The sequence below is a fragment of the Colletotrichum fructicola genome, assembly GCF_000319635.2.
Source record: "Colletotrichum fructicola Nara gc5 chromosome Unknown KSG_Nara_v1_contig02, whole genome shotgun sequence".
NCBI lineage: Eukaryota > Fungi > Ascomycota > Sordariomycetes > Glomerellales > Glomerellaceae > Colletotrichum > Colletotrichum fructicola.
In genome coordinates, this window is record NW_027094052.1 from 6,289,840 (window position 1) to 6,312,232 (window position 22,393).

Below are 22,393 nucleotides of genomic sequence, written 5' to 3' on the forward strand. Positions count from 1 at the left end.
TCAGAGGAAGTCCATGTAACTTTGGTTGTTGAATCCACGCCTGGCGGCTGCGTTGTCGTAGCGGTCATGAAGTGGACGGTGTAGGAGTTGTCTGAACTGGTGGAAGTCGTGGAGCTGACACCGCTTGTCGCGCTGCCACCTGGCTGAGCTGTTGTTGATCGGGCGGGCGACGATGTGCTGGACACCCGACTGCTCCCAGATGAAGGAGAGGTGGAAGACTGATTGTCCTTGTTTGCGGTTGTTGAAGATTCATCGTCATTCTTTCTGTCAGTTGACGAGTTGCTGTCTTTTTGCTTGCTCGTAGATTTGCTTCTATCGTTCTCCTGAGCTGTAGAGGTGCCGTCGCTGTTCCTTTCAGTTGAAGAAGAGGCATTTTTCTCTCCTGGTGGTAGATGATTCGTCAACATCCTTTCCAGCGGTGGAAGAATCTGGTCCATTTCTCTTGGTGGTATGACTACTGCTGGCATCCTCGGTTGATGTGGTGTGAGTTTCGTCTCCAATTGTGGACTTGGGGCTAGTTCCGATGGTGGACGACAGACCTCCTCGGGGAATGTCGTCGCCTAAAGAGGTGGTGGAAGACTCTGCTACATTGCCTTTTGTCGAGGCTGTGTTTCTTGCAGAAGAAGCGGCTCCGCTGCCGCTTAACGTACCAGAAGACTGGACAATGTCATGTGTTCTGCTCGTATCGACAGGCCTGGTGGTAGAAGAACCTGTGGTAAAGGCAGGGGTAAGGCTTGTGACTGATGAAGGTGGCAGGACAACACCCGGACTTTCACTATGCCTCGTTGCAACCGAATGAGATGTGTTGGTGCGTCCTGGCTCGCCCACGCACAAAGACCTGTGAGTTTGAGAGGGATTGAAGGTAGAATTAAGTCTCTGGGAACGCTGGGTTGGGAAAGAAGGGCCAGTTCCCGTTGAAGAGTAGTTCTGGTCAGTCCCTCCAATCGTGCTCGAGAGGACGTTGGTTTCCCCAGAATGACTGCTTTGCGGCAACGTATCATTTGAGCCGGGGATGAGTGACGTAGATGTAGAGGACAATCCTGGAGGGTTGGGCGTGGTAGAAGTATTGGCGAATGGGCCGCGGAAACTGGATTGCAGGGTGGTCGCACTATTAAATGTAGGACTAGTGCTGGTGTTCGCTCCAGGGACAGCTTGACTTGACAAATTCAATGTGAGTACCGAGGAAGCAGGAACATCTTGAGAGGTAATTGAAGGCGTGACATCGCCAAGGCTTTTGGAGAATGTGACGAGAACGTATGTGGTCAGAAAGCTAGTAATAACCTGTCCATCCTGGAGTTCAGAGGTTGTAACAGATACCGCAGTCTCATTGCCGGTGATAGCGGAAGCAGGGTTATTGGTGACGTCGCGTTTGTTCTTGTTGGAGGTCTGTGGTCACAAAACGTAATGAAAGAGGGCTGAAAGTAAGCTTGTGAGCTTGGTAACGACGTTCGATTGATCACAGCAAATGAGTGAGACACCGGTAGCTATTTCTTCAGAATCGCAGCCTTCATATTTCAACAGTATCCTCTCTTCCAACTGCGAAGATATTATCAAGCCGAGAGAACCGCAGTTTAATCTTCTTTGTTCCAAATGTTTATCATAGGTACGTGTCGGAGAGTTGCTGCCAGGAAACATGATTACGGCGGCACAGCTCGAGCCTGCAGGAATGGCCGGCAAGGGGTTACTTTCATCTGCGCTGTTGTGAGTCTTCATCAGCCATGCAGTCCGAGATTTCGATATGCAGTTGGTCTCAAGATCTCAGGTCCCAATGCTCAAAGTCTGCCTGTTTGTGTCTAATGCTGTGAGACAGTGGCACAGGTGGCCTCGCGTGTTCAGCTAAGTTGAGTTGCTAGTAAGCCACCAAGGGCCTCGACTATCTGATCATCAGCATACTGCTTTGACAGCCGACTCATTCTATCTTCGGAGAATCAGCATGCCGTGTTGCCTCCTTGCCGATGCGACAATCGATCAGCGGCACCGTTGTCAAAGACGCGAAAACGCAGGGTTCGTTTTGTGGCTGTCGGCGATACACAAGCTGCAATGCCGTACGACGCAGCCTGAGGGTCCACCAAACCCATGGGTAGAGTAATCAAGTGCAAGATAAACTTTAAGACTACTGCCGGGTCGTGCTGTTGCGATCCTTTGTATCAACAACCACAGTATGTGTGCGAGCAAGGCTGTCGACTTCGTTGATGACTGACCGTAACAGCTGAAAGCTTACTCGGCGCAGTTTGAGTATTATGCAAACAAAAACAGAAATGGAACATTGCTCCCTGCAATTCTTCGGTGCAGTTCTCGTTATACATCCAGGCATGTGCTTGAGTCAGTTGCTCTCTTCACTGCTTGACGTGATAACTTAGACTATTTGCAGGTGCTATCGCTATTCTGAGTATTTCACTGTGGTTGTTGTACTTGACTTCATCATCACCGTGGCTGTTATCCCTCGCCCTCCTCCTCGATGATGTTCTGTAGCCTTTACCCCCCACCCTTTTGAAAAGGCAAAGACTGACCAGGCAATTCTCTCAACGAATCTGACTCTTACTGCAGACAGCCTCAATGGAGATCCGAGGATCGTACAACAGAATAATGATTGAGTAGTTCTTTGGATGATCGTAAAGGCTTGCGCGAACGTGGGATTCGCAATCCGTGTCTGTTTCGAATCGTCAAGGTCTGTAATTGGTGCTCACACGAGAGAGAACCTGGAATATCTGGTGTCCACCCAAGCCAATCCGTAGGAGAAAATTGCGCATAATCCATAAAGGTATGGAATCCATTGAGGTGAAGAAAATCTGGGCACTTGCAAACAAAACTCATCTGGCCTGCTGACAACTTCTTTCTTTCAACCTGCTTCAGTGTGTGCACACGACTTTTTTATCGGACCCCCTTACTTGACGCTCCACTGGCGAAAGCCCTTCCGGGTCTGGTGCGAAGTTCGAACCAACAGCACTCACCAACACTACTCACCAAGCACAACGCCATCTCCATGAAACAATTACTGCAATCCTTCCAGGCAGGGGCGAGGCGTCTGGGTGCCAGGCTCGTCTGGTCCGCCAACATGTCCCAGGTGCCGCGCCCTATTGACGAAGAAGACCTGGCAGGCTATCGTCCAGGGGGCTACCACCCCGTCCGAATCGGCGACCATTTCAACCATGGCAAGTACAAAGTGCTGAACAAGCTGGGATACGGGGGTTATTCAACTGTTTGGCTTGCCCGGAATAACGAGTGAGTAACATGCGACTTGAGCATTGTACCTTACCCAAACTCACGGGTCGTCAGGACCGAGAGCCACGTTGCATTGAAAGTCCTCGCCGCACACACGTCCAAAGTCGGACTAGACATCAACGAGCTGGATATCCTCCTGAATGTGACCTCGAAATCTGCGACAAATCCAGGGACAGCCCATGTCCTGGGTCTTCTCGACCACTTTGAGCACCGCGGACCTAATGGAGACCACCTATGTCTTGTGTCCAAGCCTATGGGCCCGAATATGTCGGTGTTCAGAACTTTGTTCCCGAAAGCGAAGATTCCGGTGCCCACGGTCAAGAGGGTTTCAAAGCAGCTTCTTCTTGCACTTTCCTATCTTCATGATGAGTGCCAGGTCATTCACACAGGTCGGTAATTAAGCCCAGCGCTATTCGGTTCATTGCTAACTTGCCTCCGTTGAAGACATTAAGCCAGCAAACATGCTGATTGAAAGCCCTAGGATCAACGAGCTATTTGAGCAGGCGCCCTCAGAATTATTCGTGTCATCCGATGTGACTCTTCCTCCACCAGATGACTTCTACATAGGTTCGCATGAGTTTTGTGCAGGAGACGAAGACATCATAGAGTCGAGCGAGCTTTCAGTACGACTGGCAGACTTCGGTACCTGTAAGTGTCGCTGTAGCCTACGCAATAGGAAGACGGCTGATACGGAGTAGCTAGCTGGTTTGACGATCACTTGACAGAGTGGATCCAGCCCGCCATGCTTCGGGCTCCGGAAGTAACACTCGGGGCTGATTGGGATCACAAAGTGGACATATGGAACTTGGGGCTTGTGGTAAGTCATTCTGATTACGCAGCTTGAGTAAACAGCCGTACTCACATCGCAACTCAGGTATGGGAACTCACCCAAGGGGCCGTCATGTTCGACGGGAGCTGGACGCCTCAGGATCCGTACACAGGCGAGGCCCAGCTGGCGCAGATGACATCCCTTCTGGGCGCCTTCCCCAAGTCCTTGCTGTCTCGGTCGAGGGAATGCGATCGGTATTTTACTAGTGACGGTCAGTTTACCATTGGAAGAAGAAAACATCTACGGAGCTGACTGCGCGCTAGGTAACCTTTTGAAGCCCTCAACATTCGGCTCTCTGTGCCTAAACGACATGTGCAAGAACAGGCTGAACTGCGACATGTCAGACTCTGACCGTGCAGACTTCTTGGATTTCATCATGGCGATGATAAGACTTGATCCAGCCGAAAGACCGGATGCAAAGACGTTACTGGGACACAAGTAGATTCAAGAGGCATGAGAATAATGTGGGCGGGAGTATCAGAACCGCCGTCTCCCGACATCAAATACAATACGCCAAGTTCTCTCGGCCGAGGTTGCCGTGACCATGAACACGGCCGCCGCTAGGCACTCGCCCGATTCTCCCCCGGCCTCGGTTATCCAGCTCGGACCGTCAGCTGGTATGCTCCAGGACCCAGGATCCCGTGCCGATCCTCCGACTTCGTCACATTCCTCCCTCGCAGACAGTAAAGATTCGCACAAACCACCTGGAAAATCAGTTCACCAACCACCCAACCCCCCTCAAAGCTTTGATAAGAGCAAACTCATACATTAATATTATTCAAAAATGCTGCTGCTATGTAACGTCTATCCGCCTTTTTTGTGTTCATGTACTCCATTAAACCAGGCCCATCCGTAGGCTCTGGAACCATGCAATGCTATGCCCCAAGGAATGACGAGCAAGCGAAATGGCGATCATCAGAAATCGTTCAAGCATATCGCCGGAAAGCGCAACCTCCTGCGCTCGGCCCTTTTTCTTGCCCAACAACAAGACACACATCCACCTTACGCGACGGCGGAGATCTCGGTGATGGGCGTGGGCAGCGTGATCTTGTCGCACTTGATCTCGCGCCTCGAGTAGACCTGGCCAATGGTCCAGTTCAGGTTCTGCCAGCTCGTCTCCTCGCACGAGAGATCAGCGACGGCACCACCCTTTGCGGTATACCGAGCCCTGCCACAACCATTCCAGTCAGCCTCCATTCTTTTCCAAAGGGCACATGTGAGAGAAACTTACGGGTACTTGGGGTCGTCGTTGCACGTCCAGCTCTGGTTCAGCGCCAGCGCGCCGTCGGGGCGGCTGAAGGTGAAGGACGTCGTGGCGCTCTCGCCGTCGGGGGCCTTGCAGTCGTAGACCATCTCGCCGTAGAAGAAGTCGTTGAGGCGGCTGCTCGCGGCGGAGCAGGAGACGGTGTAGTCGAGCACCGGGTTGGAGACGTTGAAGCTGACGTAGCCCCACGAGTTCTGGTGCGCGGGCGTCGTGAAGATGTAGCTGGCGTGGAAATCGAAGTCGGTCAGCGTCCACTCGGAGAGCTTGCCAGACTTTTGGCCGCAGGTCGGCTCGTCGCGGGGGGCGATGGGCGAGGCGAGCGCCGGGGCGAGGAAGAGGAGCGTGGAGAGGAGCTGCATTGTGGCGGTGGTGATGTTGAGATTGAGGATTAGATTAGGTGAGATTGGTAAGAATGAGATGGGATTAAGGAGTTGCGATGAACTGTTGCTCTGTGGTGATCATGCAAGATGCTGCTGGATGAGATGCAGTGTTCGGACGGGGAGCACGTCCAGCTTAAATAAACCTCGACAACCAACCCATCAAGGGTCGCGTGTGTGAGGAAAAAGATCGTCGAATGTTTGTTGGTTGGCTCCATGCCTGCCTGTCAACCTCAACCCAGCCATCCATCCGCATGAAAGTCGGTAAAGCCGGAGGACACAAAATGTTCGAGAGAATGACGTCGTACGGGTTGCCTTGCTCTCGTATTCCCCCTCAGAGGAGAATCCTCCCGCACATCACTCTGTTTTTTTCTCCTTTGCATTTTACCCGCATCCCACCCGGCGCCCATCCCCCTCACAAACGCAGACCGCGGATCGCAGCCGTTGCTAGTCAAGCGGTAGAAACAAAAAGAGGGGGGATGCCATATACCGCATAGTACACGAACCACATAAACACTAAAAAAACAGCCTCACTGGAAATGCCCGATTCCGGGGAGCGCGAAAAGTATGCGATGCAGGCCCGTAGCGGAGCCCGGTATGCCATTATTAGCAGGCGTTGTTTCTGCCGTCATGCGACCCTCTGAGAGCTAAAAAGATTAAGTCTAAATGTAAATGGTGACTGGCTGCGGATGGGAAGGGCTGCCGATCTCTGGGCTCGTGTTGGCAGCGGAACCTAGCTCTGCGATACGCATTAACGGTTGCACACACAGCCTGTCGAATGCAGCCACGATCTCCCCTGGCGGTGCAGAAGACTCTTGAGCCCGTTGGGTTGGCGCACGGTTAGGGACGGGTGGCTGGATTTATTGGTGGTTGGGTTGGGACGGCATCTTTCAGGGTCCTGGCTTGTTCGAATTGCCGGATGGAATAGGGATGGAATGTTCCTGTGTTTCTCCGTTACATCGTTCGATTTCTTTACGAGGTGGGATAGATTGAAAAGGCGCCTGTATTGATTCACGCGCTCGTCAAAACGCACGATCAATACGGGCGTTTCTTCCCTGGGCTGCTGCAAGGAGGGACTGAATTCGTCTAGACGTGCATGTCCGAGTTCCTCACTGTTGAAGCTGGAGCCCCACGGCCGAAGGTTGATACCATCGCTCCACTGAGGGGAACCGCTGCGGCCGGCGCTTGTCATGCTCGTCATGCCACCCCGGCGGGCCGATCGAGCGAAGCGCAGCCCTGGGTGAGATCTTTTTGTCCCGCGAACAAAGGACGAGTCCAGCCACCCGCGGGAATACGATGTCCGGCTCACTGATCTGTTTTCGCCTCTTCGGTAGCGTAGGGAACGTTACAACAGTTGGCGGCTGTGCCTGATTCCACGTTCTCACCGACTTGGAGATCTTTCACCGACTCCAAATGGCTCCGGCGCGCGCTCGGCCGAGTCAACATGGCTGATGTCGTGCTGTGTAGCGCGAGAGGACGGTCTATCGATTTCGTGAACGGGGGCGACAGGATCTGACCGCCGGGAACGTAGGGCTTGTGATCGGTGGATATTTTTGGGCAGCTGAATGCGAGCGGTCTGCAGCTAACCCCGAGTGATGGATTTTGGCGGGTTGTATTGATTCAATGGACCGGTCGCATCGCAGGCAAACGGACCGAGGGTGGGAATGCGGGCACGATGGCGGGGTAGTTGGCGGCGAGGGGCTCACGAGGGCTTCAGGAGACCAAGAAAAGCCTCTGACTTTTTGAGCATACCGCATTCAGGAACCCTGGAGGCCTGTAGTTCGCATCTCAAGTGGACATCAACCCAGAATACTGGCCTCTAACCGCTGCGTAGAATATGAGGCCAGGGAACATTCGAAGCACGGCCCTTCCAGAGAGATCGCCAGTAGGGCACGAACCCGTCAGCAACCAAACAGGTCCAACCGGTTTTCCTAATCACTTCATGAGGATGAGTTGCCCACTCGTTTAATGAAGACTGCGAGTAGGGAGATGAAGAGGATGCAGACGAAGAGATAACATCTCTTCAGTGTGGGTAACACCAGCCACAAGTTGCAACTGAGGCGCGTGCCTGAGCCCCCCAATCCCGAACGGACCCGACCCCTCCACTACAGAATCCGGCGGAAGCGGCGGGAAGACACGAGCCTATGAAGAAGCGTCCATCGCCCACGCCCGGCGCCCGAGTCACGGAGCCGGCACATGGGCCCAGCCTCCCCTCCCGACAGGCCCAGAAACCTCCGGATCCTGCAGCGATGGATGAGATAAGATAGAGGTCATCATGAGGGGCAGCGGGAGCCAAGGTGTGGCACAATGAAGATCAGGGCACCTCCCTTTAGTTGAGAGATTCAGCATCGCAGATGAGCTGAGCCTGCAAAGCTCTTGGTGTTGTAATTAGGTCAATTGTTGAAGCTCTGCTCATCTGTAATACTCTCAGGATTCCAACAGATCGTGGAATACCATTTCCTCAGTCACGAGTGATCAAAGAAGAGTTCAGATCCTCTCTTCGTCCTCCAAGCGCGGGGGAGGGGTAACACAAACCCGCGCGAACCTTCGAACCTCTCCGCTCTTGGAACCGCGCAGATGCTCACCAACGAATGAGAAAGAATCACATCCCACGTTCTCATTTCCCGCAGCATGCGATGCCAACCTCAACCCCCGATCCGGCGCGCAAAGAGCCCCACGTGGGTGCCATGGTTTGCCCGTAGAAAAAAAGGGTCTCGGTGGTAGTGGTGGGGCGGCCGTCGCAGCTTCCTTCCGAGTTTGGGGTGTTCGACATGGACATGGTGGAGGGGGTGGAATATTCTGGACAAGAGCGCTGTTAAGGTAAATAGCGGCACCGAGGCGCCTGCCACTATCATGGTTATTGAAGAATTGTTGTATCTCGAATGTCGCTCCTCTGATCAAGTTTCACAAAGATTCCGATTCTGAGCACCGGAAAAGAAGCGCAGTAGCCGCGTGGGAGGGAAGAACGGGTATCGTTGCATTCAGTCGTTGGTGACCGGATGCCATGCCTCCAGTCAATAAATATCTCGAATTCCAGCGCGAAGTTGCCCATGCCGCTGCCCCTCCTGATGCTGACGGCGGCAGCACCCATCATACCCCTCACCTGAACCCCTGTGCTCCCATAGGCACCGCCATAGGTCGTGATCAAGCCCTTGCTGAGACCTCATCTGCCATCATGAACAAAGTCGCCATCCTCACGTCGTCGACGCACGAGCCCGGCGTGAACATTCGGCAACGGTCCCTCATCGCCCTCTTTGGACCAACTTTCGACCTTGCCATCCGTTTTCAGAGGCTTGCCGCAATCGCCTCGTCGCTGTTGTTCGTCTACGGTCACCTTCTCGCAACCTCAACACTCTCGTCGACGGTGGTTGCGGCTAGACTCTTCGTCTCCCATTCGGCGTATGTCTCCCGAAAGTCCCTGTCGGCGCTTCGATTTTCGATGCGAACGGCGTGGAACTCCAAGAAGATTCGGCATATGAGAAAAAAGGTTTTCATGGAGTTTGCGACAACGATACTCGGTCCCGGGGGCAACATGCTGATTATCATGGTCTTCTGGCCAGGGTGGTTTCTAATCCTCGGAGCCATCCTTGCAGTTCGCCTCTTCGCAGGCTGAAGGATTCATCGAATGCCTCTCGGCACAATCCTTCCTTACGAATATTTTACCCAGCCGATGTATCCAAATCGACTAAACAACAGACGTTCACCTCGAGAAGAAGAAAGTATTGCCGCCGGCATCTTTCCGGACTTCCTTCTGGTAGTCTTTCTCGGGGTCGAACTCCTGCCACATGCTCGCTGGGTAGATGTGCTTATTGCGCTCATACCAGCGCCGGTCCACCACCTTTGTCAAGGTCGGATCATCGGTCGCCCCCTCGAGGGTGTTGATATCGGGCAGAGCCTTGACAGCGGCCGCCTTAGCTTTCAACGCGGCTGCGGTGGTCAGGCCGCCATCGGGGACCGCGGGCGTCTCCTCGGCTTCGGGCTCGTCCGTCTTGGGCGGGGCGTCGGCAGCGTAGGTGAAGAGCTGCTGGCCGTCGGGGCCAGTGCTCTTGTTGATGATGAAGAAGTAGAATTCATAGTGCTGCAGAGAACGATTAGCCAAGAATCAGAAATAGAGACAAGATTATACCCACATGCGGAATAATGATTGACCCCCTCACGAGCATCAAGTCGTCCACACCGACGCGTGCCCACTCTCGCCTAGCATTGGCCTTTTCTCCTACACCAAGCTCTGCGCCGACCTTGCGACTCTTGTCGAGGAACACCCAGACGTAGTCGCCCTTCTTGACACGTACCGTGCCTCCAGGGATGTTGGAACCGTCGTAGAAGACGAAGGGAACGGCAATCTCGGTGGCCTTGACAGCTTCTTGGATAGCCAGGAACTCGCGTCGCAAAGCTTCTCTCTCAGCCGCCTCCCGTCGGAGAGCCGCCTTCGACATGACCTTAGGCACAAACGCAACGGAAGAGTTGGCAACGACCTTGGACTTCTTCCCTGAGCTGTCGTCGCCGTCCTTGTCTGCGTCCTTCTTCCCCTTCTTCACCGGCAGCGCGTCCTCCTCTTCCTCTTCATCGTCGCCAAAGGACAGTTTGCTGCCCCCGATCTTCTTCTTTCTCTTCTTCGGCTTGCTTGCGCCACTGCCAGAGTCGCTGCCGGGGTCGGGCGTCGCGGAGTGTGATCGATTCGGGGTGGACGTGCCGGAGAGGGCTGCTTCGCGTTCGCGCTCCTGCTGGTCGAGGACTTCGGCGTGTCGCTTGCGGTAGTCGGACAGCTGGACCAGGCCGACGGTGTTGCTCGATAGACGCTCTGTCGTGGTCTTCTTCGGCGCTGTGAAGCGCGAGGGGGCCTGTTCGGACATTGTGAAGGTGTGCGTGGACACGACAACTAGAGATGGTCGAGGCGAAGCTTGAGCTACGACATCGAGCAGCAGCAGCAAAGACAAACAACGTGCGGCGTCATTGTTTTCGAAGTCATTGGGCACTGTGTGATGGACCCATTATTCTTCCCGCAGTGGGTCCAGCCGCCGTTCGCTGGCAGGTGCCGCCCCACCATCCCGCCTTCCAGCTGTCCGTCACCTCACATTTCGCTGAAGCGAGGCGAGGCGAGGCGGGCAGTGGTGGTGAGCTGTTCCAACGCTTCCTCGGATTCCCCCGCCACCTTATTAAATCGGATCAATCTCACAGCTCAGCTCAGCTCATATCCTCGCTTGTCCTTCTTGATGTAACCACAGTGGTTCCTGTTTTTGTTTTGTTTGCATTTCAACCAGGAACACCCCTCACTTCTAGGTTCGCTGCCGTTCCCGTATTCCCTAACCAGGCTCTTCCTCACCGCCGCGACTTTGGTGTCACTTGGTTGCGCTGCGTCTCAACATGGCAACCATGGAAACACAGGCCCGACCCGTTGACACGTCGTCTACGCCGTACAACGGCCCCGGGGCTTTCCCGACAGGAGGAGCACCGCCTGCAGACAAGTATCTTCAGTCGCAGCCCGAGTACGCCCAACCGACCCGTCCGGAGGATTACCCCCGCCCTTCCCGAGAAGAAGACCCTCCGCGCAAATCCGACCAGTACTCCATCCGCCAGAGCCAACCGGCGCCGCCGTACATCACATATGGCCATCCTCCCCCAATTCCCAAGGTCGCCGTCCAGCCTCCTGTAGTCGAGAAGATGGCTGGGCCGGCCGCTTACTACCCGGCTCCTCCCTCCCAAGCGGGAACCATGGCCGAGCTGCCCCGCCCCGCCGCTGCGCTCCAGCCGATCACGACCATAACCCAGGACATCCGGTCGCTGAAGACGAGCACGCAGTTCGCTATGCGGGAGTACCTTTCTCTCATGCGCAAGAGACGCCCCGACGGGTCGTCGACGATGGAGCTGGAGGATCAAATTAGGGCGCAGGGTCGCATTTTGGTTGGGGACCTGAAGACGCTGCGAAAGGAGGTTGGAGTACTGATCAAGGAAGGCGAGAACCACCGTTGGAGGAATTGGCTCATTGGAGGAGCTGTGTAAGTAGCTGGAGATACATCCAGAGGTGCGCCGTGTGAGCTGACAGAGAGCAGGGCGACCTTCATCCCAGCCGTCAAGCGCGTCTTCCGTCGGCCTTCTTCGTCCGAGGGCAGGTCAAGCATCCAGGCGAGCAACAACACCGAGTATGCCTTCTCCAAGAGTAAGGCTATGCTAGCGCGCATCAAAGACAGCGTTCTCGGGCGCAACAGCTTTGCCAGCATTGCCTTCTTCGTCTTCGCCGTGCTTTACATCTTTTCGAACGAGGTCTCCCTGATGGTGGCCAAGACCGTCTCGAAGCGGCTGAAGCGGCTCGGCGCCAAGATTGAGCGTGGCGACGTTGAGGTTGTCGACAGCGATATGAAGCTGCTCGAGGGGTGGAGATGGAGAGTCCTTATGTGGGGCCAGTGAGACGATTTCATGAGCCTGATGAGTGGTTGCATGTACTAGACATGACGGATGAGTAGACGACAGCGTTGCATGGCGACTGCGTGTGTTTCCTTTGTGTTTGGACATATTTTTGGAGTACCTACCAGAGTTTTGTTTCTCTTTGTCTTATCTTACTTATGGACTTCAATAAGATTTGGAAAACGGAGATCGCAAAGGGCAGCAGTAAACCTCCAGTCTACCTATGCTTATTGATGCGGGATTCTCTGAGAACACCGACTCTAAAGTGGACCACTTTGCTTTAAGTGCATATTCCATCGTCGTTTATGCATATATGCATACGGAGGCCCACATTGCACCTCTATATTCTCTAATCGCGACGAGAAACGATCCCCTGGATTGCATCAACATCAAAGACTGTAGACGAGGATAATCATCTTCAGATACACGTCCATCGCAGCCGACGCAGTCTTGACGCATGAATCGTGGCATTTCTCTACTCCTTAAACGCCTGCTCATCGGCGGCTGTTTTTGTTCGCCCACCTTGCGCTCCAACGGCTGCATAGGCAGCAGGCCCCGTCCCCAAACTAGGCCGGCTTTTAACGCACATCCTATCACAGATGGCCGGCGAAAAGAGGTCGCATCTTGAGGCGAGCGAAACTCAAGCAGAAAGCGCGTCCGACTCTCACAAATTCCAGCGCATTGGACGGTCTACTTTCGAAGCGCCACGACCAACAGAGCCTGGCACCCACGCAGACGCGTGTTATCGCGACTTATACAGCGGCACGCACGACTACGCTGCTTTGGGCAAGAAGCACAGCAAACTTGGCGCGAAGTAACGCATCTCCTACCGCGGAATTGCGAGAATACAGCTAACTTCATCTCAGACTTAGCGGGAACAGCCTCGACTTCAATGACCCACATGCCGTCATCGCACTCAACAGCGCACTGCTGAAGGAGCATTTTGGTCTCCAAGTCGACTTGCCAGCTGACCGATTATGCCCACCTGTAAGCAAAATCCTTGGCGCATTGAGCAAGAAGCTGACTGCTTAAAGATCGCCCAGAGACACAACTACATCCTGTGGCTCAAGGACCTACTCGATAGCACTTCGTACGAGCAGCCAGACCATCGCAGGGTTGTCGGTCTGGACGTAGGGACTGGTGCGTCATGCATCTTCCCTCTCCTCGGATACACACAACGAAGATGGTCCTTTTTCGCAACAGGTACCATTCCTCGCTCACAGGTAGTCTTCGCAACTGACTAGTGCAGATATCGACGAGAAGAGCTGTTCATACGCAAAACAAAACGTCAAACTCAATAATCTGCAAAATTACATCAGAGTCGTCAGACGCAGCCCCGAAGAAAGGTTGGTGAATCCTGCGGGACTCGGGGTGGATCACCTGGACTTTGTGATGACCAATCCCCCATTCTATACTTCCGAGGAGGAGGCCAAAGAGTGCGAGCAAGCGAAGGCTACAGAGCAGCAGAATCGCTTTACCATCGCCCCGAACGAACAATCCACCGAAGGCGGAGAGGTCGCGTTCGTGGGCCGGATCCTGGAGGAGTCTTTCGAATTGAGAGAGCAGGTGCAGTGGTACACCAGTATGTTTGGCAAGAGGGCCAGCCTCGACGCCATCTTGGAGAAGCTTCAAGAACATAAAATCGACAACTTTGCGGTTACTGAGTTCATTCAAGGACCGAACTCAAAGACCAAGAGATGGGCTGTTGCATGGAGCTTTGCGGCCATGAGGCCTTGCAACAGGGCTGCGAGGGGCTTGGCAGCAGCTCAATGGAGGGGTATGCTTCCTCCAAGCACTGAGGCGGAGGTTGTAGAGTTTCCACTGGATAGGGGAGTTGGAGCGTTGGCGAACAATCTGCAAGAGCTGGCGAATTCTTTGGAGTTGATATCATGGGAGTGGGATCGGGAGAAGCTCGTTGGCATCGGCAGAGCGCGAGAGGACGTGTGGAGCCGAGCATGGAGAAGGAAGAAGATGCGCGAAGAGAGGGAAGGAAAGAAGCCTGAGGATATCACGACACCTGAGCAATGCGCGTTCGGATTTGAGCTTGCCCTCGAGGTCGGCGCGGGGAGGATTAAGGTCATCTGCCCGTGGAGAGAAGGACACTCCAAGCCACTTTATGACAGCTTTTGCGGCTTCGTAAAGACCAAACTGTCAAATCCGACTGAGAAAGGACCGATGAGAGATTGACATATAAGGAAGCGGCGAACCAAACTTCATCGTGGGCCAGGAAGAGAGGCGGTACACTGACCGCGGGCTATCCAACCTCAAACATATTCATGCTACTATGCGCCTGTGTAACAAGTGCTGAGCCTTTCCACCCGTGAACTAGCTTGAAAAAGGGGCGATCAGGCATCTCGCAGCCTGTTCCGTTTCAGTGAATAAACCACACGAAAGCTTTTCGTTCAAATATTGTGGCGATTATGCGGATTTTTCTCTGTGAATCGGTGGTCAAACCCAGAAAAAGTGTCGTGAATCAGACACTAGTTTCAGTTGCCGAGAATTATAAATGGCAGTGATGGCCACCTCACCTGGATAGAGGAAACATCTTGAGTTCCAGGAAAGCATAAATACACAACACCAATCCCAGAAACATCTCCAGCAACCACAAACTTTGCCGAAATGGCCGACAACCAGCCTAGTAAACCAGAAACCGTTGTTGACGAGTGCATTCCCATGAGCCGCACCTGTCCTCACGGCGTCAATAGAAAGCACTGCGTTTACTGCTCACCGCGTCTCAGATTGTAAGCGAGGCAAATCTCATCAAAGACATGGGAAAAGAGTGCCAGTAGCAATATAGAGGACAAATTGCGGGAGATTCTCCGCATAGTCAAGCGAACGAGGAGAGAAGCATCAAACTAGTTGACCAATGCCATCGGCTTGGAAGTAAGCTTGGAAATATTAGCACAATCTTTCATCACCACAGCGGGATGTCACATTGACGTATTTATCTGCTTTGAAGAATGTCAACTCCAATTGAAACAAGCAAAAGGAAACAATCAACAAGCCAAGTTGACTGATCTGGTCTAAAAGAACAACATAAACAGTCCTACCATCTATCACACCAAGCCCAAGTGCCTCAAAGCAGTCCACATCCTTTGCGCATTGTTCCCCATCCCGTTACCCGCCAGCTGCGGCCCAATCGTCGCTCTCAACAAATGCTGATCGCGCGCATCCATCATATCCCACAGCTCCCTCAACACGTCCATCTCCGACCGCGTCTCCCGGAAGATCCTCGCATACCCTACAAACAACAACTGGGCGGCCCCAGGCGGCATAAACGCCTCAACCCGCGGCATAAACTCCAGCAGAAACTCCCCAATCGACCGCGCAAACATATCCGAACACCCCAGCGCGCGGTCCTGGTCCAGCACGCAGCACAGCAGGAACAGGTGCCAGTACACCTCCTGCACGACCTGCACTCTATTCCTCTCGTTCGCGAGCAGGAACCGCGGGCGCGAGAAAAGGTCGAACTCGGGCGGGCCGCCGTACGGCTGGTGCGTGCGGCACATCATCTCAATGTATCGGAACACGAAGCCCGCCGCGCGGCTGAGGCCGTCGCGGAAGCGCAGCGGGTTGAAGTCCGGGGCTTCGAAGCCCGGGTTGTAGCCGCGCAGGAATTCGGGGACTGCGAAGTCGCCGCCGAGGCCGGGGACGAAGTTGCGCGTGCGCGGGAGGTGCTCGTGCATGAGGTCGCGGTCGACGAGGATGCGGCTGCCGTCGGGGAGGATGACCGTCACGCGGTTGCGGAGGCGGCCGTCTGGGCGGAGGGGGCCGTTCTGGTTGTTGCCGTAGGGGTGGAGGTTGAAGAGAGAGGCAAAGTCGAAGGGGCGCGAGGCGAAAGGTGTCTGGGCGAAGCGGGGGAAGGCGTTGAAGGTGTTGATGTTGACGCGGTTGCCGCTGTGGACATTGTTGTAGGCTGGGCCTGCGGCGGGAGGAACCCAGGGGAAGTCTGGTGGGTTGGGGTTGTAGGTCCATGGGCGGAACATTTTGGATGGCTGATAATATTTTTAATATTGTCAATGAAAGGTTGTTAGAATTTATGATAATGAAGAGAAGGCTTTAACTTTGTACGGTTTCTGGTGATGGTGTTTGGTGACACACGTATCACCAAATAAGACGGCACATGCTGCAGCAGATGTTTGTTGGCCTAACCAAAGGTAACCATCCGGGCTCACCGCCTATGGTTGGTTGGATGTGCTTGGTTCTGTCTTGCGGTGAAGTGATCTTTACGGTTGCCTACGGAAGGACTTCAGATGGCGCTTTCACGTCCATGCTCTCGGACCACCATCGATCTTGCGGTGTGATAGTAAATCCGCCTTGGGGATTCCAGATACGCTGAAGGAACAGAGCAACGTCACGCCGAGGTGCCTGAGAGTTAGATACGTGTTTTGTTACTGTTGTTCTGTTGAGCGTTCTTGATGAAAACTTCGAAGCGCGTCTTGCAGTTGTAGGGCATGTTCATGTAATTGGAGGAGGCATACGAATATTCACTGGAAATATTATGATCGTATGGACGGGACTATGTATTTTAGCATCTGGTGCGCGTTCTGGTATTGAAGCTACTCAAATGGCCTGCGACTATGTATCTACATGGTGTGGCTGGTTAAACTGAGATATACATCGAAGGAAAAAGTGTTCAGTGGACGTCCTTATCCTGAATGTCCATATTGACATTTCATCGGTCCCCTGTGAGTCACCCTCGGCATGGGAAGATTTACTCCTGCTTGGTCTCCTCGCGCATGCCGCGGGTGATGCGGCTCATGGGGAGGGAAAGCTCGCGGGTGACGAGAGTGGTGCCGGGCATGGGGTAGGACTTGGCGTTCTGGTACAGAGAGAACCTAAAGCTTGGTGTTAGACTTTTTGTACTCGCAAAGCCGCTTCTGAGAATACTTACTTGGGGGAGAGACCGGCAGTGTTGGAGTCGTAGACACCAGGGAACTTGGCAGTGGCTGTGGGGACCTTGGTTCCAGAGCCAGTGACCTTCATCTGACCGCAGTTGAAGTAGAACTCCGTGCCGGAGGGCTTGTGCAGAGCAAGGTGCTCGGGGCGGACGAGATAGTCGCCGGCAGCGAGGTCCTGGAGAACGGTCAGTTCAAAGTCTCTAGCCCAGCAGCGGGGAAGAAAAACGCACCTTGGGGACGGTGAAGGTGATGATGTTCTTGTTGTATACACCCCACTCCTCGGCAGCGCCAGTCAGGGGGAACTTGGTCGGGCCAGACTCGTAGACCTTGAACCAGTCGCCGGAGCCGTCGTAGCTGGACAGATCGCCAGAAGCCTTGCTCATCCAGATCTGGAGGGGGCCGGGATGCTGGATCTTGGCGCCAAAGTTCATCTGGAAGCCAACCTCGGAGCCGGCAGCCACGGTGGCAGTCTTGGCGGCGGCCTTGGCACCGGTGTTGCAGCGGAAGGTGTTGCTGGTCATGATGCTGTTGGACTGGGGCTGGTAACCCTGGGTGCTGGAGCGCATGTAGTCGGCGGAGGCGACGCCGTTGACGACCATCTTCTCGAAGAAGTAGTGGGCGGAGGCGGAGTCGGCCATGAGGGCCGCAACGGCGACGACGGTGGCGAGAGAGAACTTCATTTTGGTGGTTGTCGGGTGAGGTTGGTCGTCAACGAATCCGGATCGGTTGCAGGAAGAACTTGGACGACTTGGTCAAAAGAACGAATGGCTCGGCTGGCGAGGAACGAATGACAGTGGTTGAATGAAGGAGGGTGAGATAAAGAACTGGATGAGGATGGAAAGAAATGAGAGCAATGGAACTGAGTTGAAGGCTTTGATATATACTTGGATGTTTCCAGCTTTATCCGGGAATCTCTCGTCTGTCGGTCAAGTCCACCTGCTGGACTTTCCCGAAGGAGCAGGTAAGATCAGTCTTAAGCTGAAACTGGACGACTGCGAATCGCCCTGAGCAGCGAAGAGCATTTCGTCCGATGGCCCCCCTGCCGTCATCTGAATACAGATAGATCGCCGCCAGCCGCCGGTCGGAAAGGATGATCCATGAATACGGAGAGTACTTAAATGAACAAAGATCAATATATTTGTTTCCGTCTAGAGTTTTCCAGCCGTATGCTTAAAGCACGAGGCGTGGGGGCTAATCCTTATTCATTCCGTAGGCCCCAATCATGTAGTACCGGGCAAGCGCGCCTTTTGCCATTGGCTATGGCCAGATCCTGTCAAATGTTTATATGGGCACAGTTCGGACGATTCAAGTGGAGCCCCGATGATCTCGGGTTCCAAGACTGCGGAACGCCAACCGCAAGCTCGGCCCCACTGCCTGGCTGCTACATTGGAGGCGGGAAGAGCCTAATACGAAGTTACGGTTACGAGTTGATTACTCTACCTTAGATGACAATTGGATATCATACACCAGCTGAGCCTCAAGTGTGACTTTGCTCGACTTGACCTTTCGTTTCTCTGCATAAAGTCTGTATCAAGCCGCCATCCAGGCCGAGATCTTGCTGTTCGACAGGATCCCTTCGATGATTGTCTGGATATAGTCATGATAAGTGCTCACCCCTTTAACCGAAAGTCGAAAAAGAACGTCCTCTGTGTTTACAATAGGAGAAGACTTCGACAGCGGTGATCTCGGGACCCGGTAGTTATCCGTCAACAACGTATGCCATACTAGTTGCACTCGGGCGTGCCTTTTCGATTTCGCAGTAAGGATCAAGTTGCGGGTTTGCGACCACGCGTTTTACATACATGAAAATATTGCGTATACAATGGGGCAGCTTCTCGATTCAATATTTCACCACACTTGGCGCGGCCGCCCGGGCATGAAGCGAGGGTATCGCGTTCTCGGATTCATCAAGCAGCGACCCGAGAAGCACGGACAAGCGCGCGCCCCTGGTTAAGGAGGTTTCAGCGGACACGGCATGCAACGCCAGCACATGAGAGACCAATGATCTGACCCAGTGTTGGTTCCATACTCTTGGTCTGTCTGAATGTGTTCTGGGAACAAATAATCGGCTTGATGCTTCTGACGGCGAGCAGAGGATTTACCACCGTTATCTCGCGTTCCCTTTGATATTTCTGTCAGCTTCCGACAATTCTGACAGCAACATATTCAGGCAGGAATTTCGTAAGCTGTAGGCTATCTTGATCAAGACTGAAAATTGGCTTCTCGGAGTTGCAGCGGACTTTCTTCAGTATGAGTTTTGAGGGTGTTGATTGGACTTACTCCATCTATCACCAGTTTGTGAAGAATTCTTTTGTGAATTTTTATATAACTAAAGGGAATATAAGTGTTACGACCCGTTAGGCACAACACGTTGGAACAACCCCGCCTGGGATCTCGGCGGCTAACGCGGAACATATGTAAGCAGTGACACAGGTGTAACCAGAAACCATCGGAAAAGGAAGAACTATGGTACAGGTCACGTGACTTCGGGAACAGTACGGACATAAGATAAGGATGGATATGTTGGATATGAGCTATCCTAGCTATCCATGGATATGTTGGATATGAGCTATCCCAGCTATCCAGCATCGTAAGGAACTGTTCGGAACCTGTATATAGTATGACCCTGAGCCTGGCTCATGGTCAGACCTCCATAGCTCTTCAGCAATCAACTTAGTATTCATCCTCACGGATACTCTCAGCTTACCTTCACTGCGAATTACTTGTTGAGCCTAAGACTGATCACCTTAGCCTCTGACGACCGATCTACTATCAGCCTACGACCTACTACCCAGACCACGACCTCAGTGTACTGTTATAACGTGTCAATCCCCAGCTTCTGTTAGCAGGCCCTACTGTCGGATAGCTGACCGTAACAATAAGGACCTTTTTTTCCTCTACTCTAACCTAAGTTAGTCTCTTTAATTACTATATTATGACTTAGATAAAGGTAATAATAGCGATCAGTTCTTATAGCTATTTACTATACTTCTTATTGAATATCCTATTAATCTCCCTTATATTATTTTTATTTTCAAGGTTTTTAGCGATTTTTTTTAAATCTCTATTTAATTTAATAGAGAGTTTAGTTTTACAGGTTTTCTAAGAACTTAATATATATCATAAAGAAGTATAGAGATATTATATTATTATTTTTAGTTATAAGAATATAAATAAGCTACTATTAAATATATAATAAATTAACTGTTTTTAGATATTTAATATTATTAATAATAAGAGTTATATTAATTAAGTAGGAGGTATATATAAGATTTACCTTAGATGTCACGGTCTATGGACCGGTGTTCGGCCTTCGGCAAGACCCTCAGCCACGACTCATTGGACCCACCAAAATCCAATGGCGCATTTGCTAGAAGGTTCCAGGAATATCGACAAGGTCAATGGCAAGGTTATAAGAATGCCCAGGAAATAGGGAGGATACGGTTCTGTTTCCTGTTCTTCAAGAAGATTTATTGTACTCGTAGTAGTAGGCTAGACCAATGGCATCGACCTTGTCCTAGACCCTTACATTAGAAAGTTTTAAATTTAAGCTATAGTATAATAACGAACTACTTCTACTTAGCTAAGTAGCTTAAAAATCCCTTTTATATACTTTATAGGTTAGCTATAGAGGTTATGCTATTACAACCTATAAATGCAAAGGGTTGGTAGGAGCAATATTGCAACTCGTACTTCCTTTCTCAAATGAGAATCCTCAGATGAGGAAGGAAGGTTTCTTGTTCATCTCAGCTACATCTACATGCCCTTTTATCTTCGACCCTGATATCCTATCCCTTGATATCCTATCCCTTGATGTCTTACTCAGTGCCGAACATAGCCGAGAGCATCCCATGTGACAGGCCTAGCCTGTTACAATAAATAAGGATAATAGCTAAATAACCTACTTAAGCGTTAAGCAGCTAGGATAAGATGTTTATACTATAGGATTATAAGGATAATAGGGACTTACTTAGAATAGAAGAACTATAGTATAAGTTATATAATAATAAAATAAAAAATTAATTAATAAAGTATAAGAAAGAATACTTAGTAATTAGTTAATATTACTAACTAATTATAATTACTTATATATCTAAGTAATTACTTAATAATAGATAAAAGATACTATTTAGGACTTATATATAGTATAACCTTAAACTTAGTTTATAGTTAGACTTTTATAGCTCTTTAGTAATTAAGTTAGTATTTAGTTTTAAGATACTTTTAGCTTATTTTTACTATAAAATACTTATTAAGTTTAAAACTAATTATTTTAGTTTTAAAAACTAATCTACTACAGTTTATAACTTATAATCTAAACTATACTTCCTATATATTATTATAATATATTAATCTTTAGTTTCTATTAGTAAACCTTATTATTAGATAGCTAACTATAATACTTTAATTACTCTTATTTAGTAAGTTAACTATGAATACTTAATAAATAGTATAGATAAGATATCTTCTTATATCTACTAAGTTTCTTACTTTAGAATCCTTATCTTCTTTATATAACTAACCTTAAAACTTAGTAGTTATAAGAACTTATTAATACTAAGGATTATAATATACTAAACTTTAAGTATAGTTATAGTAGTTTCTAAGGATTTAAAGATATTTTCTAATTTCTCTTTTAGGATCTTAATGTAAGGGGCTGGCCCCTAGGCTTGTTCAACGTAGAGGTGCCGTCGATTGACTATTCTAAGCTGAAGAAGGAGGAAAGGACTTTACAGGGATAGGCGCCTAGCAGCAGTGATGCAGACCGGGGCTAGGCGGTGTGCTACAGCAGAATAGTGGATCCGGCGGAGCCGGATCTCGGTAGCTGCTCCGGCAAAGCCGGAGATCTCGGCCGGGCTCTAGCCCGTTACATTTATTACCGTATCAACTTGTTGATATATTGCGCTGACCTCTCTGTATGATGAGGAAGGATTGGCTTAGGATTATAGAACCACCCCTCTGTGTGGCTAGACAGAGCCCTAAAGGCATGAATTCGGCGGATACCGACGTTAGCGAGTTGTATATCGTAAGACAGTGCCTAAGAGGAGCGTGGGTCACGTGGGCCGGCCGTCGGCGCATCCAACGGAATCGGTGTCTCCACCCGAGCGGACACGGGAGTGGACTTCGGACGAGTCGGGCCTGTCCAGCGGAGCAGAGCTGCCGGCATCCCATACAGGATGCGCCAAGACAATCTCCATTATCCGATGGGGGTTGGGTAAACGCAAGGACAGTGACTCAAAACGCACGAAATCAATGATTTGTCCCTATTGTGGCCGCATTGAAGCAACGAGAATCAAGCATTGCGGGGTCAGGTCTGATTCCATCATTCGAGCAAAGCTTGAGTCATAATCGAACAAAAACACAATCATCAATCTGCCCAAAGCAGAAAATGAGGGGT

At 51.5% G+C, this 22,393-nt stretch overlaps 8 protein-coding genes across 8 annotated transcripts; 4 read left to right on the top strand and 4 right to left on the bottom strand.

Moving 5' to 3' along the window:
* Positions 1 to 3,055: 3,055 nt before the first annotated feature.
* On the top strand, positions 3,056 to 4,493 carry SRPK-2 (Serine/threonine-protein kinase SRPK; the record flags this gene model as incomplete). The annotated part of the gene is made up of 6 exons (XM_032022014.1): positions 3,056 to 3,222; positions 3,277 to 3,611; positions 3,667 to 3,870; positions 3,921 to 4,039; positions 4,097 to 4,262; positions 4,315 to 4,493. 6 exons carry the CDS (start codon positions 3,056 to 3,058, stop codon positions 4,491 to 4,493), a joined length of 1,170 nt encoding a protein of 389 aa, XP_031881067.1.
* A 560-nt stretch (positions 4,494 to 5,053) lies between these two features.
* Positions 5,054 to 5,674, bottom strand: CGGC5_v004564 (uncharacterized protein; the record flags this gene model as incomplete). The annotated part of the gene is made up of 2 exons (XM_032022015.1): positions 5,054 to 5,219; positions 5,283 to 5,674. The coding sequence occupies 2 exons, from the start codon at positions 5,672 to 5,674 to the stop codon at positions 5,054 to 5,056; spliced, it is 558 nt and encodes a 185-aa protein (XP_031881066.1).
* A 3,022-nt stretch (positions 5,675 to 8,696) lies between these two features.
* CGGC5_v004565 (uncharacterized protein) lies at positions 8,697 to 9,305 on the top strand (the record flags this gene model as incomplete). Its single annotated transcript, XM_032022016.1, has 1 exon — positions 8,697 to 9,305. The coding sequence occupies one exon, from the start codon at positions 8,697 to 8,699 to the stop codon at positions 9,303 to 9,305; it is 609 nt and encodes a 202-aa protein (XP_031881065.1).
* Positions 9,306 to 9,392: 87 nt separating this feature from the next.
* On the bottom strand, positions 9,393 to 10,545 carry CGGC5_v004566 (FAM50 family protein; the record flags this gene model as incomplete). Its single annotated transcript, XM_032022017.1, has 2 exons — positions 9,393 to 9,770; positions 9,823 to 10,545. The coding sequence occupies 2 exons, from the start codon at positions 10,543 to 10,545 to the stop codon at positions 9,393 to 9,395; spliced, it is 1,101 nt and encodes a 366-aa protein (XP_031881039.1).
* Positions 10,546 to 11,056: 511 nt separating this feature from the next.
* Positions 11,057 to 12,097, top strand: CGGC5_v004567 (uncharacterized protein; the record flags this gene model as incomplete). Its single annotated transcript, XM_032022019.1, has 2 exons — positions 11,057 to 11,688; positions 11,743 to 12,097. 2 exons carry the CDS (start codon positions 11,057 to 11,059, stop codon positions 12,095 to 12,097), a joined length of 987 nt encoding a protein of 328 aa, XP_031880960.1.
* Positions 12,098 to 12,693: 596 nt separating this feature from the next.
* CGGC5_v004568 (U6 small nuclear RNA (adenine-(43)-N(6))-methyltransferase) lies at positions 12,694 to 14,281 on the top strand (the record flags this gene model as incomplete). Its single annotated transcript, XM_032022020.1, has 4 exons — positions 12,694 to 12,908; positions 12,961 to 13,081; positions 13,129 to 13,297; positions 13,344 to 14,281. 4 exons carry the CDS (start codon positions 12,694 to 12,696, stop codon positions 14,279 to 14,281), a joined length of 1,443 nt encoding a protein of 480 aa, XP_031880961.1.
* Positions 14,282 to 15,150: 869 nt separating this feature from the next.
* CGGC5_v004569 (uncharacterized protein) lies at positions 15,151 to 16,080 on the bottom strand (the record flags this gene model as incomplete). The annotated part of the gene is made up of 1 exon (XM_032022021.1): positions 15,151 to 16,080. The coding sequence occupies one exon, from the start codon at positions 16,078 to 16,080 to the stop codon at positions 15,151 to 15,153; it is 930 nt and encodes a 309-aa protein (XP_031881008.1).
* Positions 16,081 to 16,808: 728 nt separating this feature from the next.
* eglD-9 (putative endo-beta-1,4-glucanase D) lies at positions 16,809 to 17,675 on the bottom strand (the record flags this gene model as incomplete). Its single annotated transcript, XM_032022022.1, has 3 exons — positions 16,809 to 16,932; positions 16,989 to 17,170; positions 17,226 to 17,675. 3 exons carry the CDS (start codon positions 17,673 to 17,675, stop codon positions 16,809 to 16,811), a joined length of 756 nt encoding a protein of 251 aa, XP_031880962.1.
* Positions 17,676 to 22,393: the final 4,718 nt, after the last annotated feature.